This window comes from Aspergillus novofumigatus, assembly GCF_002847465.1.
Source record: "Aspergillus novofumigatus IBT 16806 chromosome Unknown P174scaffold_5, whole genome shotgun sequence".
Classification (NCBI taxonomy): domain Eukaryota; kingdom Fungi; phylum Ascomycota; class Eurotiomycetes; order Eurotiales; family Aspergillaceae; genus Aspergillus; species Aspergillus novofumigatus.
Genome location: NW_020194278.1, coordinates 2219035 through 2235546, shown reverse-complemented (window position 1 = coordinate 2235546; position 16512 = coordinate 2219035). Strand labels below are relative to the sequence as shown.

General features: G+C 47.5%; 7 protein-coding genes and 1 non-coding gene across 8 annotated transcripts; 4 read left to right on the top strand and 4 right to left on the bottom strand.

The window, feature by feature from the left end:
* Positions 1-147: 147 nt before the first annotated feature.
* P174DRAFT_391799 (putative amino acid transporter) lies at positions 148-2272 on the bottom strand. Its single transcript, XM_024823530.1, has 5 exons — positions 1327-2272; positions 1107-1266; positions 782-986; positions 363-721; positions 148-293 (listed from the first exon to the last, which is right to left on the bottom strand). Exons 1-5 carry the CDS (start codon positions 2248-2250, stop codon positions 262-264), a joined length of 1680 nt encoding a protein of 559 aa, XP_024681703.1. The 5' UTR covers positions 2251-2272; the 3' UTR covers positions 148-261.
* Positions 2273-2868: 596 nt separating this feature from the next.
* On the top strand, positions 2869-3444 carry P174DRAFT_432441 (uncharacterized protein; the record flags this gene model as incomplete). Its single annotated transcript, XM_024825750.1, has 1 exon — positions 2869-3444. The coding sequence occupies one exon, from the start codon at positions 2869-2871 to the stop codon at positions 3442-3444; it is 576 nt and encodes a 191-aa protein (XP_024681702.1).
* A 171-nt stretch (positions 3445-3615) lies between these two features.
* Positions 3616-4722, top strand: P174DRAFT_489719 (uncharacterized protein; the record flags this gene model as incomplete). Its single annotated transcript, XM_024830805.1, has 2 exons — positions 3616-3858; positions 3926-4722. The coding sequence occupies 2 exons, from the start codon at positions 3616-3618 to the stop codon at positions 4670-4672; spliced, it is 990 nt and encodes a 329-aa protein (XP_024681701.1). The 3' UTR covers positions 4673-4722.
* Positions 4723-4831: 109 nt separating this feature from the next.
* yphA (tyrosine phosphatase family protein) lies at positions 4832-6152 on the bottom strand. Its single transcript, XM_024821379.1, has 4 exons — positions 5965-6152; positions 5734-5896; positions 5487-5682; positions 4832-5439 (listed from the first exon to the last, which is right to left on the bottom strand). Exons 1-4 carry the CDS (start codon positions 6017-6019, stop codon positions 5143-5145), a joined length of 711 nt encoding a protein of 236 aa, XP_024681700.1. The 5' UTR covers positions 6020-6152; the 3' UTR covers positions 4832-5142.
* Positions 6153-6645: 493 nt separating this feature from the next.
* On the bottom strand, positions 6646-8521 carry P174DRAFT_442960 (3'-5'-exodeoxyribonuclease). The gene is made up of 5 exons (XM_024827706.1): positions 8193-8521; positions 7951-8128; positions 7388-7878; positions 7131-7321; positions 6646-7073 (listed from the first exon to the last, which is right to left on the bottom strand). The coding sequence occupies exons 1-5, from the start codon at positions 8226-8228 to the stop codon at positions 7022-7024; spliced, it is 948 nt and encodes a 315-aa protein (XP_024681699.1). The 5' UTR covers positions 8229-8521; the 3' UTR covers positions 6646-7021.
* A 943-nt stretch (positions 8522-9464) lies between these two features.
* On the top strand, positions 9465-11126 carry P174DRAFT_422123 (FMN-dependent alpha-hydroxy acid dehydrogenase; the record flags this gene model as incomplete). Its single annotated transcript, XM_024825017.1, has 4 exons — positions 9465-9597; positions 9652-10157; positions 10229-10898; positions 10948-11126. 4 exons carry the CDS (start codon positions 9465-9467, stop codon positions 11124-11126), a joined length of 1488 nt encoding a protein of 495 aa, XP_024681698.1.
* Positions 11127-11611: 485 nt separating this feature from the next.
* Positions 11612-11685, bottom strand: P174DRAFT_t113. The gene has a single exon. It is a non-coding gene; the product is annotated as a tRNA-Ile (tRNA).
* A 1712-nt stretch (positions 11686-13397) lies between these two features.
* P174DRAFT_221031 (uncharacterized protein) lies at positions 13398-15035 on the top strand. The gene is made up of 3 exons (XM_024821378.1): positions 13398-13976; positions 14046-14947; positions 15010-15035. The coding sequence occupies exons 1-2, from the start codon at positions 13755-13757 to the stop codon at positions 14649-14651; spliced, it is 828 nt and encodes a 275-aa protein (XP_024681697.1). The 5' UTR covers positions 13398-13754; the 3' UTR covers positions 14652-14947; positions 15010-15035.
* Positions 15036-16512: the final 1477 nt, after the last annotated feature.

Genomic DNA, 16512 nt, shown 5'->3' with positions numbered 1-16512 from the left:
TCCCAGATCACAACAGATGCCAATAAAGCCTTCAAAGGTGCTGTGTCAAAGAATCAGCTTCACAGTATCTGGAAGGAAATAATACCTGAAACTGGAGACTCTTCAAAACTACGACGAGGCCCTCCCTGTCATGTCGATATCTCTCATCAGTAAGAATTCAGTTTATTTGAAAGTAGTTATATGTACAACAGTCCCAAGACCGAGAGAGACGTCTATGAGCCGATCAAAGGTATCGTATATTTAGACAGGCATTTCCACTTGCTAGGCACTGCAAGTCCTCGTGCCACCCTCGTCTACGCAGCGGATTTCTCCTGTTAGCGGATCTAACCTCAAGAAGATCAACGTCAAGGGCCCAAACTCACTGCTTATCATCTTTGCAACAGCTTGCAACAGGCTGACTCCCATAACTGTGATACCGAAGGCGATACACAGATATGCGGGAACCTTAGATTTCCAACTCGCATTGCTTAACTTCACGTAACAAAGCGGAGGAAATATGTACGCCAAAGCAGCTGCACTTGTTGCGCCAATGAGCTCGAATACAGCCCCAAGATCACATGTGAACAATGCCATGGCCATAGCTGTCACCACCAGAGATGTCGTGAATATTAAGTGTCGATTCATGTTGAAAGGTTCGTCGGGGAAGTAGTAGGTCGTCATGACCGACCGGCAAACGAAGGCTTCAAGGGGCAGCGTTGTAAGCATATTCAGGCCAAAGCAACTGCGGACAATTTGATGTTAGGTTAAGCAAGGGTTGTTAGTCGTATGGAGGAGGTCTTACAGCCGCGCGATATTGACCATTATGTTATCAGAAGGGAAGTTGTTGAGCACATTGCCTTGGGTCTTGGATCCGAAGAAGAGGAAGCCTGAGATACCCATAGCCAAGCACATACAAAGGGAGACGGCGGTTGAGTAATGGGTTACTTTTGCGAAGCGATCCATGGTTGGCTTCTTGAGAGAACCATAAATCAAGAGACTATTGTGGTCTTTGGACGGTCAGTTAGGGTCTTGCGGATTATGTATATGCGGTGGACAACATACGGCAAACGAACGCTATGGTCTGTTAGACATTAGAACTTCAGGTTCTTTGGGCAAGGCAAACTTACCGAAAGATATCACTCCCACGGCCTGAAAGAAACCAGAGTTGACGAAAAGTAGGCTCTTCACCTCGCCACGAGATTCTGAGGGAACTCGGAATCCCTGAGTGATTACAGCAACGACAATCACCAACATACTTATGAGCGCTAACGCAGACGCCTTAGCCAGCTACTACATTGTTAGCCTCTGAAATGTTCGTCCGCTGCATAGAGAGTATTAGAATCGCACCTTGGCAATGTCCCGGTACAGAGATAATGGGTATGAGACTCCCAGGACGAAAAGAACAATGATAGCTCGCCTGTCCGTAAGGAGCCAGAGGAAGGACATATCTCGGAGAGAAGGAAATACAGAGCTGAAAACATGCGGTATAGTATCACCCACAATTATGCAGAATGCAATCATGCCGCCAAAGGCAAAAGCCCACTGAGCGACGGAGATCGCAATGAGACCACTTTTCCCGAAACAATGCTGCATCGTTGCTTGGAAGGAATCCGCGCCACTCAATTTAGAATTGACCACAATCAAGCGAATCGTCCAATCCACTGCGACTGTGAGCGCGCATAAGAGCAAAACTCCCATTGTCATGCCCGCCTGCCGAAGCGCATAGGGTTGTCCGATGATACCAGCTCCAATAATGCTGTTGGCCATATTCATAAAGGCCATCCGCATTCCGCTCCTCGGCCTCGCGTTCTCGAGGTGATCCTCAGGGAAGAAATCATCGGAGGTCGCAAGGGTTACACTGGGCGCCTCTATATCCGTCAAAAGAGGAACCATCTGGCCTCTGCCATTTCTTCCCGATCGGCTTGCATTTGGCCGCGCATAATCCTCCTCCTCCAGCCACGAGTCCTCCGAGTCGCGAGAGTGTCCATTCGGGAGACTTTCCTCTTCCGATTCTTCCTCAATATCAAACCGAACACGATTCATTGTACGAGGGCGACGTTGCCCATCCGAAGCAGGCTGAGAGATCGACGATCGATATTGGTGCGAACCAGGAGGAGCAGAAGGGGAGGTCAGGGGAGGACTGTTTGGAAGGGGATGGGTTGGCCGATCGGTTTCTTTGCTCGAAGATCCCGAGAGCAACGATTGAGATTCTCCTTCATGTGGACCATAATGGTCAAGTAATAGAGATTCCCGTCCTTCATCCTCTTTCATTGCTGATTTTGAAGCTCATGGTAACCTCACTTTTTACGAACCGATCATCGTTTGGGGCCAGGTAACCACAAAGATTCACACGTGATGGTGCTTATCGATAAGCAAACAAAGAAAGACTACAGCCAATCACAGCTACAAGTTATACTTCCACGTCACATCTACTAAACATTTGGGCCATATTTGATCTACATTTTTTCTAATATTGGACAGACCTAGGTTGAATGGAAAGCAAGCATGTGCTGGATCCATGATCTTCTTTTTATAATGGCTATTAAATCATCTGCTGTGCTTGACGTAAATCAAATTCCTAACAATCAGTGTTACAGCCCTGCTGCAATGATTAGGTTATGTCATGGTCTGGTTGCAGTAGTATGTTTATTGAATGCAGTAAATACCAGCAAATCAAAAGATTGAGTTGCTCTGTTAGATACCGACATATTGAATGTACCTGACCAAGGCAGCAGCTGTATGTCTTCCCAGTTGATAAGGTAATGCAAACGCCCCTGCGTGACGAACCGAAGGCTAAGGTAAGGCACACAGAAGACCTGCCAATCCAGTCCCTTCTTACTGCTCGGAGAATCATCAGTCACTGCTGAAAGCATCGAATCATTATTTACCATGGCCCTGGTTATTGAACTAGGGCAAGATACAATCCATCTCTCCCACTCGAACTCAGATTTGTCTCTGATGCTACGTGCGTCGTTGGACATATCTCTCTCAGGAAATCTGAATTCTGGACGCCCTGAGGATCTTAATAAACTGATAAATTCTGGATTAATATGGATATCCCAATCACCAGAAATTAAAATGCATGTCGTCGTCACTACCAGATCTCATTTCTCTGAGTCAGTTCCATCTTACGTCTCTCACGTAGGAGATATAATTCGCAAGTCCAAAGTACGTTATCACGGGCCAAAAACCACTTACACCGCTGTGATCGACCCATTTACTGACAGACACCCTGCAGCTCTGGTCAGATTTGGATCTTTCTGTCCTACTCCGAAGCTGGGGCCGTTTTTCCGGATCGGACAATTCAACGACCATCAAGTTTTCCTTTGGATTGCGAAGAAAAGCGGGCAGGCCGTCAACAAACAGACTCCGCCGAGTACCAATATCAGCGCAGCACGACGGCGATGCTGCTCCTCCAGCAAATATTCACACAGCATACTTGTCTACGATAAACGTGTTCCTTGAAGTCTACGACTCGAACAAAGCCAGACAGAAATACTTCCGATTAGCGCCGAACCTGCCAATCTCCATACCCCCGAAACCTTTATAGCCAATCCCAAGCAATGGAGCACAATAAAAAGCCTGCAAGGCTTTCCAAAGCTTCCAGTGCCGCAAGCAGACTGCGTAGCCGAATTCATGGACAGCAGCACAGTGTTGTTCTTGGACGAGCTCGAGGATATGAAAGACCACTGCCGGATGGAGGAAGGCCGCGATAGTCACATTTATCACGAGCTTGATCAACTGCTCAGGAAAGGCCTTCGATCGCTCATAGTTGAAAGACGTCCGCAGAGTGATACAGGCACTCAGGGCTCCGGAGATCAGGTTCTCCAGCCCCTGTCTCGCATTGTGCCTTCGGTGTTCAGCTTAGGCTACCGTGATGTACTACTCCGAATTGGCTTTCACCAAGAAGGGCGCATACAACTGACACACATTTCTCCATCCACAGGCCATGAACCAGCGATCCCAACTAATTCCGTCCATCGCGAAGTCCCTAGCTTCAGTGCTGAAGACGACGAGGAACCCGACTTTGCAAAGCAGAATCAACGACCTCCAAGCTTCGCATAATCCTCGAACAGAAGCGTCTCAAGCACCAGGGTCGAGCGACTTTAGAGCAGCAATACAGACTGCCCTCTGGAAGATCGCCCAGAAGCAACTATATGATTCCCGGTCTTCGCGGAAATTGAGCGTATCAGATGACGTGACCACTTCCGCCGATGATTACAGAGCTGAAGAGGATCTTTTGTCGGAAGTAGGCATGGACAACTTTCACGATGATCTGAACAGTGAAAATCACGAGATATACGATTCCGATTGTTATTTGGGAAGCAATTCCGAGGATCTCGAATTCATGGAGGAAGATGAAACGAATTCTGTTTTATCCTTCGAAGGAAATTATTCACACCATTCGATTGATATGCTGGGACATGACGATCCAGAACTTGATCAAATTTGGGAAGACCAGACAATACTTGACCATACACAGAACAGAACCGCAATATCCGTGCCCAATCTTTCAGAGCAACTCTCCTGCAACCTTTCCATAAGTGATGGCGAGATGCTGGCATCTGACTGCTTCGAAGACGAGCCTACGAGCCCACCAATTCTTCCTTATAGTCCTAGCTTATCCGGGACTTGTGAGGCTCCCGTTGAGCACTGCGACTTGACGCTGTGTGACCACAACTGGATTCTATAATTTGTAATAATAGGCAATCGAGTTGCAGGATATGTATCCGCATGGGTGACCTTCTACAGTATATACATTATCTGACAGTCAAAGGTACCTCAGCTTTAGCCAAAGAGATTGTTTACTCAGTGTGTTCTATTAAGATAATAAGAGAAGATAGCAGAGCCGCCATAGATTATCCATCGATTCTCCGACAAAGTAAGACAAAACCACACCCTAATTCATAACATTAGCCCGAATTACCGTCTTCGCAACACCATAAACCAAACACGCCACTGTAGCATCAGTCAACAAAGTGTTGGGTATCTGACAGAGAGAGATCAGGGTCAATTATAAGTCAACATGCACCGTCCCAATGCACCTTCGTGCTCCGTACTCCATGCAGTCAAATTGTTTCAACATCGGTAAAGTCGTACTCGTCGAAGACATCTAGTCCTTCATGAGGTAGTGTGACAGTCATGCAAAGTGCGCTATATCCATCACATAGCGTCGGACTTGTGAAATACACTGGCAGAAGAATGTCTACTGCCTCTCGGGGTATTTTCGTCCTCGACTACTTCTTCGCGAAGCGGGTTGAGCATTGCACCAGCAGGCCATGAGGTTGCACCTGAAGAAACAGCGAGGGGTCTGAGACCGGTGTCATCGAAAAGTTCAATGAATCGTTCGTCGAGGGGCCTTGATTTCGGCCAAGAAAAGTTGATGTATTCCTTACGAATAGCTGACATGTCCCAACCCTGAACCTTCCGAAAGCAGCCAACAATGCATCCAGTCCGATGCTGTCAAGTCTAGTTAGTCACGTCGGATTATCGGCCTTTGCGCTCACCTTTCCCTTGTTGCAGTGTAGAAGGAGTGGGTGATTAGCATTGTTGAGTATAATTTCCAGGACTCGATTCACTACATGGTCCGGGGTCCGACCTGTGGGATCCTTGTTTGCCAGGATAAGAATGCGACGATGCTCTATACCATTCTCTTTGAGAAAGACCTGGTGGTCCTGAGTGTAGTCCCCTTCAACTAACGTACTATGTGGACAAGCGTAAGCAAGGGGTAAAGATCTTATGGCGGCAACTTACACAATCATCCTGAGGCCCAGCTTCTTTAGTGCTTGGAAATGCCAAGGTTGTGGAAAAGAGCTTCTATAGACCCCTTTGACAACCTCTCCAAAATTCGAGGGCAACTTTTCAGGGTGGATGATCTCCGATTCCACTGATGTTTCTCTAAGTCGAGTTCTTTCGCCTGCTCGACGCGGTCTAATCAGTAAACAGTTCACTGCAATGGTCAATAACAAAGACAAGAAGGCCCACCCGCTTTACCCCTGAGGGAGCTATTGGAAGACTTCTCGCTAAGCGGCGTAACCATCGTAATGTTTTCTTTGAGACAGGTGAAACTCAATGCAGCCTTGACGCGTATTGGTGGTCTCAACGCTCCCCTGTTCCCTTCAGGCGCCTGTGATATGCCTGGAGACAGGGCAATACAGAACAACAAGCCTTGAAACTTGTCTATTGACCCAGGACTCTAGATACAGCAGGTTCCAAGACGGATCGTAAGAGTGTCTTCGGAAGGGACGTCAGCTCTATGGAGAGTCCAAAGATAGAAAGACGATTGCCCGATGAAGCGGTGTTCAGTCAAACAAACGAGCTTGAAGAGAGGCCATGATGGAGGTATTCGAGAGTGTCAAGAGACAGGATGGATAAGCGAGAGAGAGAATAGATCAGTGAGTAAGTTATTTTTGTTATCTTGTCAATAGCAACAACAAGGGCAGAGAGACATAGACTGTTGAAGAAGTATGGGCGGTGAGCTACTGAAGGAGGGATATCAACAAAGTGAATGGCACAGCTTGACAAAAATCGCGCTAGCATGGGCTTGACCTGCGATATCTGGCATGAAACAGGCCTATACTGCAGCCTAGGAGACAAAATCTGGCAGAAGGCGTTCAGCAATTGCAAGTGAAAAGCATAGCTACCAACTTCTGTCACAGCATATTGCTTCAACAAAGATGACCTCATATTGAGTCTGTTATAGTCCAGACTCAGAATATCATGGCAGGAGCAAACAGTCACAGTTGAAGTCGCTTCTCTGCTGAGTCACTTTCGTGGTGATTGGAAAATGGACTGCTTTCTTTATCAGACGGTGCCAACTTTGTAAATCGACGCCTGAAACATTCGAATCAGAAGAGCTTCGGTCAATTTAAAATCAGACAGCTTGGCCATGAACATTGAGAAGCAAAGTTCATTGACACGCTCGCAATCATTTCTATCTATCGGAGTCAAAGTTAGGGTATGGACAGAATGACTGGGCTTGACAAATCCCAAGCAACTGTTTCCCTCCCCTTCCGGTGAGCAGCTTCGCGGAGGCAAAGAGTTACGGCACTTCCTCTCCGAGTCCAAACATTCTTATCGAGTTATTCCAAGTCCTAAGTATGGAGAAGTCAGCTCCTTAGTGGCCAAAAGTTTCAATCCGAATAACCTACGCCTCGCAAACCTCCTCCGCCGTAATATCTTTTAATTTAGCGATGACATGGGCGACATGGGCTATCGCAACGGGTTCATTGCGACCCTTGACCAAAAGGCCCTTCTGCCATTTCTCCTTCTTGACTGCCTTGGGCAATGCGGGAGAACCCTCCAGGTACTTAGCGGATGCGTGAGAGGGCCGGATCTCGCACTAAGGATATGCCAGTCAGAGAGGAAAGAATGTGAGGATGTTGCAAGGGAGATGAGAACTCCATACCCATGGACCATCTGTCTCTATCTGGATTCGATCAAGTGGGATAGCTTTCACCACCTCCAGGTTCTCCTCCGTCTTCAGGCTGCATCCATTGACACCGACGTCCAAACCCAGCGCCAGCATCCGTTTCATCTCGTCCATTGTCCCTGTAAAACTGTGCACCAAGCCTTTCTTGGGAAGTTTCTCCAGTCTGGGAGCTAGCAACCTCTCAAAATCCTCACTTGCGGCTCTGGAATGAAGAAAGAGCGGGAGCTGTATGTCCACCGCAAGATCCAGTTGAGCTTCGAAATATTTCAGCTGAGGTTCTTTGGCGCTGAGGAACAGTCGGTCATAATCTAGACCGATTTCACCGAATGCAACAGCATGCCCGGCTGCTTTTGCTTCCAGCGCCAGAGACTTCAGCTCCTCCAACATCTTGTCTGGACCGCCAGGAAATTCATCGAAGAGCTTTGCTTGACATGGATGAACACCAACAGTTGCGTAACAGAAACCGGCTGGTAGCCGAGCTTGTCAGGCTTGATAGCACAAAGAAACAGTGGGTAAGGGAAGTTGTGTATGCAACTTACGGTAATTTTGAGCAAGCTGAATAGCATGCCGAGATTCTACTAGATCTGAACCAGTCACCATGAACTTCGTGCACCCCACATCGCGGGCACGCTGAATGACATCGTCAAGGTCATTGTCATGAACCTGCCTGCCGTGATATTCTCCTCGAAATACAGGGTCACCAAGGTTGATCCCAATCTAGAAGCAGTCGATCTTAGCAACAGTCATTGCAGATATGCTATGCTTGTAAAGGGACACTTACGTCAACATATCTCAAAGGCCTGTTAGAATCACTCATCTTGACTTTGGCTGGTACTTTATTCAGAAGAGCAGAACAGTAATATCTTTTGCTATTAGAGAGAGCATAAGAAGATGTACGTCCTGACTTCAGCAGACTGCTCCCTGAGACTGCATTTATCGGTGAGCCAATCCGCAATACTACCGTTTCCAATCCATTTAATCAGGCAGAGGAGCATTCCTTCCGCTATGGGATTGAATTCAACCGTCTAGACATACCTGGACAATTTTCAGGGCAACTCAGAGGCAGTTGCGAGCGTCGATTGAGGGACTTTTCTCTGATCCTGAATCCTACGCAACCGAGGAAAGAGGTACAATTACTATTCCCGACAGTCTTCAGAATATTGCCTACGCTGGGAGTCACACGCATCAGACAATGAGGCACTTCGTTGAAGATGTACGAAGTCACTCCGAGCACTGTCCGTGGGCAATATTAGATTCCTGGCAAGCAAGTAGATATCATGTGCCGGAATACAATGATTAAATTTCTCCAAATTGTGTCCAGTACTCCGTAGTGCTTAGCCACAGATCCCCTGTGCCTGTGTGGCTGGAGAAAAAGCACGTGGTAAGTTACATAAGCCCTCCCCGGAGCGAAACCCGATGTCGACTGGTTTTGTCGGCGATGACCCCGATGCTTTCGACCGAGAAACTGGCAGTTCGGTGCATGAGAGAAGAGCAAGAATCGGTGTCTGCAACCTTTGAAGCGCATGTTCTGCTTCATGAAGAAAGGCAACTGGAGTAGAGACAGGTAAAGTGGGTTGCCTGTTTTGTATCTCTGCTGAGTTACCGGACATACATTGGAAGCAAATGTTCCCTATGTTCCCCTATTTTGTTGTGATTACTTGAGGCATCAAGAATCATCGTGAGAACGAACAGATAGCACTTTCGGTATTTCTGATCCCGAATTTCCTAAGCAACTTTTGATATTTGATCCGTGGATCCGTTAGCCCTTCCTTAATTGTTCATGCTTTCCAGCACTTTGGGCTAGCTGTGAACCCCCAAACGCGGCACTAGGCCGCTGTGGAGCAAAATTCACTTCTCCGCACTCTGCTTAGGCCCTTGTGGAGAGCTCTCCGAAGTGCAATGCCGCTTCAGTCTATATAACTAACAGTGCCTCTCGATATTCGTTTCAGGCTCATCTCCTGCAGTTGCTCGGGTATAATATCTTGTGGCTTGAAGTCTTCCCAAGAATTTGTCCTGCAAACCACTGATCTGCGCGAATTTCAGGAAAGTAAAGATGGCTGGCGACAAGCTCCTATCCACTAGGGAGGTGTCGAAACACAAAACGCCTGATGATTGTTGGATCGTTGTCGATAATAAAGTATGGGATGTAACTGATTTTTTGGAGGAACACCCTGGAGGATCAACAAGTAAGCTTTGCCGGTCATGCCGGGCACTGAACTCAAAAAGCTCACGTTGTTCAGTCATTCTGAAATACGCGGGCCGTGATGCCACCAAGGCCTACTCAGAGGTTCACTCTCCTGGTGTCATCAAATCAAATCTACCGCCAGAGAAGTACAAGGGAATCCTCGACACGTCCGCAATCGATGAAGAATGGCTCAAACAGCCTCCCGGCGAGAATCCACAGGTCGTCCTGGACAACGAGAAGCCGCCCTTGCACACTCTGATCAATTCACACGATTTCGAACTTGTGGCGTCCAAGACGGCAAGCAAAAAGACGTGGGCGTTTTATTCTAGCGCCTCGACCGATCTCATCACTCGCGATGCGAACAAGTCTTGCTTCGACAGGATCTGGTTTCGGCCTCGCGTCCTCAGAAACGTTCGATCCGTGGATTCAAGAACAAGGATTCTCGGCGTCGATTGTAGCATGCCGTTATTCGTAAGCCCGGCTGCTATGGCTAAGCTTATTCATCCGGATGGAGAGTGTGCGATGGCCAGGGCATGTGAGCGCAAAGGTATCATGCAAGGTGTACGTCATCATCCTATATCCCATTCCGTCCCATTGCACATTGTCAAGCTATAATGCTCATTGTTGAGCAGATTTCCAACAATTCTTCGTACACTCTGGATCAACTGAAAGAAGCGGCTCCTTCGGCAAATTTCTTCTTCCAGCTGTACGTCAACCGAGACAGATCGAAGTCTGCAGCGCTTCTTCGTCAATGCTCGGCCAATCCAAACGTCAAGGCGATCTTTGTGACAGTCGATGCTGCATGGCCAGGCAAACGGGAAGCGGATGAGCGAGTCAAAGCCGATGAGAGTTTGTCTGTGCCCATGGCACCGGCGCGAGCGAAGAACGACAAGAAGGGCGGCGGCCTTGGACGTGTTATGGCCGGCTTTATTGACCCTGGACTGACTTGGGATGACTTGGTGTGGGTTCGAAAGCATACGCATCTACCTGTGTGTCTGAAGGGAGTGATGTCTGCAGATGACGCGATCTTGGCGATGCAGGCTGGGTTGGATGGCATTCTTCTCAGTAATCACGGAGGTCGCAATCTTGACACGAGCCCTCCCTCTATAGTCACTCTGCTTGAGCTTCATAAGCGCTGTCCGGAGATCTTCGACAAGATGGAGATATATGTGGACAGCGGAATCCGTCGGGGAACGGACATACTCAAAGCCATCTGCCTGGGTGCCACCGCCGTTGGCATGGGGCGCAGCATGCTCTTTGCCACGAACTACGGGCAGGAAGGAGTCGAACATCTGATAGACAGTAGGTGATGTCCCACGTCGAAACCTATGGAGCTAACCAGCCTTTGCAGTCATGAAAGATGAGCTAGAGACAGCGATGCGGAACAATGGGATTACGTCACTCGATGAGGCTGGCCCTCATATGGTCCACACGGGCGATATTGATCATCTAGTTCCTGACTCTCGGTCACATCCGTATGCCCGAGCGGTTACAAAGGGTCGGCGTTCAAAGGAAGTCGCCAAGCTTTAGACCTGACGAGATCGGGATCCAGGAGGATATTTCTCTCACAGCCATGCATTCAGGTTTTATGATACAGTAATACATACACTGGAGCAGTGAACCATTATGATAGATACTACAAGCTTGTATTGGGCATCACTTGAGTATCATGTTCCGATTGCTGACCCGGCCCTTGCTTGGTATTTATACTGCCACCTTATCGAGCGGCTGATTCAGGAAGAAACACTGAGCTTTATGGACATGGTTGTTCGTCTACTGCACTTGTAGCCAGTAGTCTAGCCTTTGGTTCGTACTTATTATAGGTCTGCATCAGGGATATGCGCAAAATATATTTTGTGCGGGTCGTCACCACCATGTTACGGAAATCAAGTAAATTCTAACGATACCTACATTAACAGCATATCGAGATCCCATCAAGTATTAAAATCACATATTGCTTTCCAGACGAGACAGGCAGAGCAAAAAAATTGAAAGACCCAAAAAATAACAAAAAATGGTCACTACGAGGGTCGAACTCGCGACCTTGGCGTTATTAGCACCACGCTCTAACCGACTGAGCTAAGCGACCAGTTGTTGAATAACTCAATATTTTAAAGATATATCAGTAGTAATGATCTTGTCCTACCGTTCGCCCTGCTATGTAGCCCTGCTTAACCCACATCTGTAAGAGAATGCCTGGTGAACATCCACAGTGTTCTTTCCAACCAAGGAACGTGAGGTATTTGACTAGTAAATTTGTAGAAGAGGAGTTGATTAAGGATAGAGAGAAGTAAAGCACGTGAAGTTTCTGAGGGCAAGAGCCAGTAAATATTCGATAAAATTAGACCACCAGTAGTTGATGTGGTCAATGATTCTATATCACCTCTTCTTTACCTTACTTGCTTCACGCCACACCCAACAGCGAAGCTTGACACAGTCCTATTACGCCAAGCCCCATCCAAGATGCCTTTCCAGAATATGAGCGCAGCGAGCGCTAGACCAGTTCAAGGAATTCGCCAGGACCCGACTTTACAGATGTGAAGATAGGCTCACTGGAGACAAGTCCCGAATAAATGACCACATGACCATTCGACATTTTTTGTTAATCTTACCCAAGTTCTGTGTACCCAGCACGGAAATATGCGAATGTGATCCATTTCCAGACGACACCGAGTTATCACATTGTAGAAGTCCTTAAGGTGAACCCCTCCCGGGTGCGAAAGTACTACCGCTGTCGTCTTTATTTTGCTGTAGTCTAGTGGCATACATTTGCTGGCGACGCAAACGACCGACTATCAAGGCAAGCTGGCGCGTCCCCAGGAGTGGTCCGCATTCGATCAACTCGGGGTTGGGTTATGTTTAGTATGATCTTACGAGAGCGTCAATGACATGGATAAACATACAATTAATGATGGATATGCGAGTCGGATCGAAGGAAGAAAGGATCAACTGAATTGCCTCCTATCATATACATTCCGGAAGACCAGGACCCCGGAACTTTACCATGCATTACAACTGTCTATCCATAAAATTATTTCACGTCACCAGTGTATGACGGGAGAATGAGGGGAAGATCAACAAGAACGGTCAATCTAAAACGTGCCAGTCGGAGAAGATGCTCGCAAAGTCCGAAGGTGGATGGTGGGTGGTCGATTTCTAGGTTGCTCAGATGATCATCAACTCCCCGTCTCAATGGTGTTCCGCAGTCATAGTCTCATCGAAATGGGACCGCAGGCTGATTCATTGGCTGCTTCACCAACCGGGGCACCGGGGGAAGATGGCATAATTCTCGTCTCATCCTTCAACGCTTCAACAGAGTAGAGATAGTACGATCTAGTCTGGCAGAATCCCAAATCCGGGATACCTCCATCTCCGGGGTACGGTGTAGTTTTACGGTGACTCCAAAGGTACAAGTAGTACAAAATGTACGACGCAGATTCCATCCTACTTCCCCTTCCACCCTACCTCACCATTATCTCACATTTCTACCCCTCATCGCCCATCCATCTCGGTCTGTTGAAGGAGACTCATCATTTCCCCTGTGTTTGCTTTTTCTCACCTTTGATTTCCAGACAGACAAATCCCTTACTGCCTACCTTAAATCTGCCTGCCCAGAACGCTACTCACTCTGTACGCTGTCGATCCCTTTAACCGCACTTTTTAGTTGCTAGTCGTTGCTACTATTACAATCCGCTGGGTCACTAAGTCAGCATAGCCAGACTTGGCCAGACCGCCCCGTTTCCCAGTGTTCCAGGTATCCACTCGGAAGCTACCTAAAAAAGGACAATCTAAGGTAGGTAGAGCTCATCCTATGCCGTTCCCCCCCAACGGTTCGGATCCCTTGAGATATTCAAGTATATCAGCTTTCCCCGAGCCACCCATTGCCATTTTCCTTTCTCTCCTCTCTTCTCCTACTCTTAATATATCTACTCTGTCTCTGAAAATACGTTACTCTAACCTCGACACTTTATCACACCTCATTCTACTCCTTATCTCATCCTGATCGCTTAGCATAAACTCATTCAGCCCTATCTTCATAGTCCATTCCAGAGCTCAACAAATATCCATCGAGCAACTTTACTGACTCGTTTACACTAATACATCTTTAAAGCGACATTTTACCTTCAAACTCTCGAATTCATAACTCTTTCATTGATCATGGCTGCTCCCCGTTCAACTTCATTACGCGCTCTCCGCGTGCTTTCCCAGCAACATACCACTACACCTTGCGTTCGCCGTAGCTTGCATATCACTGGCGCAAACTCCGCTCAACCGGTTAATGTGACCGACAAGGCTTCGTTTTATGCCACTCGTACTTTGGCTGATCTCAAGCTCGAATGCAAAAAGAGATCGATAGCAAGCAATGGTACTCAGGCCGAGGTTTGTATACCAGTTAGCCCTGTCACTCATGCATGAGCTGCAACTGATCCTCCTATCTTCAACTTAAAGCTTGTGGAACGGCTTTCCAACCATGATTTCCTACAGTCCCGTGCTTTTAGCATTGCCATGAAAAGAATCAATGGCAACGCATCTACAGAGTATGCTCGCCCGCACTTAGTTTACTCACCGAAACACTCAGCACTGACATCATTTGTTACCATATCCAGTCCCTCCGTTCGTCATTTCAACACTTCTCGTGCCGCAAAGGCCGTCGGAGATTCATCCACCGTCGATTTTGCATACTTCCCTTCTATGGAGGAGATTGATGCTCCCGCCTCCCGTCCGGACCCACGCTTTCCGATCCTCTCCGATATCTACAAGTACTATGATCCCTCAAAGCAGTCGATCGCGTCCGACCCGCCCATGAAGCCGCAGGTCTATACTGTATCCGGAGAAGATGTGGCTGCGAGCCCCATGAGTGAGGTTGTTGACAATCACTCAATGGACATTGATCCCTTCTCCCTGACGGAGACCGTTGGCAGATCCCGTTTCGGGGAGGAGCTGCAAAGACAGCAGAACGGTTCACAAGCCAAGGAGCCCGGTATTGTCAGGGAGCTTTGGTCCGGATTTCTGGAAGACCTCTTAGGTCCTAAACAGCAGACCCAGAGAAAGTGACTTTGACGTATGATTTTGTTGTATGGAATATTAGCGCCGTGATTTAATGACGAAGCGCTCCGTTCTAAATTTCTTCTATCTTCTGTCATTTCCGGTCTGGTGAAATAATTTTTTGATCTCCTGCTTCTCAGGTACACGTTTCAACCCATGCCAGTCCTCTAGGAATCCATGGCTGAGGAAATAATTCTACCACTACCGTTGCAACTGCTATCGGACCTAATAAGTGGACATGACGTACAATTTCCATTATTATTTACCTAGGCTAAACTATGATGTCCAAGGGATCAGTCACCAAGGTCAGAAAACCATCCACTTCGGCCCTCGGTAGCGTTGAAAGAAGTAACCGATAGTCTTCTAGAAAATGCTAGGGTATTGTCACAGGATACGTACTCTTTCTGCCTTCGGAAAAGTATCTAAGAGGTGATATGATGGACTGACGAGAGAGGTCTCCCGGCCCCTTCCGAGGCGGATTATGCTCTATTCCATCCATGAATCATCATCCACGATCATGGTTCTGGTGGTTCCTGGCCGAGTTTTCGTGAAGGATTGCATTCCTGCAGGAACAAAATTTGTGACTACTGCTTAGAGTGGCAGGATTACAATTAATGATATCTGTCTCGATTGAAGCGCCAACGCACAATACACTGCAGTGCACACAACGGGAGCTACCCCAGGTTCCAGTTGCGGAAGAACATTCAACTTTCTTCAAGACCAGTTGACTACGGAGTACAAGGCACTATTTTCTCTTAGCTGTAGAATCAACCGACAACATGACGAATCATTTAGCACCGCCCATGTGAGCACATACCCCACCTTTACCTACTCCGAGGATGATGCAAGGGAACTACGTCTACACGGTAAATCCAGGGGCAGAATGTCATTTAAGGTCACATGAGTCACTCACTCCCATTAACTCTTCGCCAAGAAAATCTGGAATTTGGGGGCATATCACGTGATTAAGATGCAGCGAAAAGGCAATGCTAGCAACTATTCTGCCGCCTTAAATAATCATGATATTGTGAGAAGGATCATTATGTCCTGTGTGTCGACGGTCCAGACAGTATTGATTTACCAATAATCTACTTCATATCAAGTAGACTTCCTCAATCGCTCGGATCTCGAGCACTTGCAACAACGCTGACAATTTAGATAATCGAAGGCCATGGTAAAAAATAGCACAGGATCATCCCCAATGTGACAGATATCAGAGTATAGCAACATATATGATAAAACGTCAGTAGTGGCAAATCAGTGTTGTTATCGAAGCTGCTGAAACAGCTCTTGCGTCCAAAGACGCCAACAGCTCCTTGTGGTGACAATGTATGGGACGGAGACGAGTGTGTCTTTGTCGTCTTTCTTGCGTGAGACTCGTCCATCTGTACTCCGTGTAAAAGAAAGCCACTCCTTGTTCAGCTTGATTCCAAGGATGACGCCAAGCTATTTGCAACCAAAGCGGATTTCGCAGCTCGTAGGTTCTGTGGCTGACTCGATATCCAATGTCTCTATGCAGGCCTGGTCTAGATTTTGACTGGGCAGGGCTGGAAGCTAGAAAGGCGCACAACATGCATACAGTGGATCAGCTTGACTTGGCGTTCCTGCTTGCTCGCCTGTTCAAGACATCCTCGGTTGAGAAAGATTTTGACTCTCAGCTTGAGGGATGTATCTCGACTTTGAAATTTGAACCACGGCTGCTATTGAATAGTGACCAGCAATACCTTCTCTCAGGGGTGATGCAACCTTTAGATACCCCCGCTTACTATAAATCCCGATAGAAGCATTAATGTGCAGATCGGAGGCGGCCAGCAGGGCCATGACCCATAAAGTGGCTATTAAAGAACATAACTAAACGGACTCATGAACC

What these genes read in the sequence shown, in the direction of transcription:
- P174DRAFT_221031 (XM_024821378.1), top strand. Translation starts at nt 13,755, where the DNA reads ATGGCTGCTCCCCGTTCAACTTCATTACGCGCTCTCCGCGTGCTTTCC. An exon ending in GCAATGGTACTCAGGCCGAG is followed by an intron (nt 13,977 to 14,045) that starts GTTTGTATACCA and finishes TTCAACTTAAAG; the next exon opens with CTTGTGGAACGGCTTTCCAA.
- P174DRAFT_391799 (XM_024823530.1), bottom strand. Translation starts at nt 2,250, where the DNA reads ATGAAAGAGGATGAAGGACGGGAATCTCTATTACTTGACCATTATGGT. An exon ending in ATGGTCAATATCGCGCGGCT is followed by an intron (nt 722 to 781) that starts GTAAGACCTCCT and finishes AATTGTCCGCAG; the next exon opens with TTGCTTTGGCCTGAATATGC. An exon ending in TGTTGCAAAGATGATAAGCA is followed by an intron (nt 294 to 362) that starts GTGAGTTTGGGC and finishes TCCGCTGCGTAG; the next exon opens with ACGAGGGTGGCACGAGGACT.
- P174DRAFT_442960 (XM_024827706.1), bottom strand. Translation starts at nt 8,228, where the DNA reads ATGAGTGATTCTAACAGGCCTTTGAGATATGTTGAC. An exon ending in GGCCTTTGAGATATGTTGAC is followed by an intron (nt 8,129 to 8,192) that starts GTAAGTGTCCCT and finishes GACTGCTTCTAG; the next exon opens with ATTGGGATCAACCTTGGTGA. An exon ending in GCGGAGGAGGTTTGCGAGGC is followed by an intron (nt 7,074 to 7,130) that starts GTAGGTTATTCG and finishes CTCCATACTTAG; the next exon opens with GACTTGGAATAACTCGATAA.
- yphA (XM_024821379.1), bottom strand. Translation starts at nt 6,019, where the DNA reads ATGGTTACGCCGCTTAGCGAGAAGTCTTCCAATAGCTCCCTCAGGGGT. An exon ending in CTCCCTCAGGGGTAAAGCGG is followed by an intron (nt 5,897 to 5,964) that starts GTGGGCCTTCTT and finishes CGCGTCGAGCAG; the next exon opens with GCGAAAGAACTCGACTTAGA. An exon ending in TACACTGCAACAAGGGAAAG is followed by an intron (nt 5,440 to 5,486) that starts GTGAGCGCAAAG and finishes TAGACTTGACAG; the next exon opens with CATCGGACTGGATGCATTGT.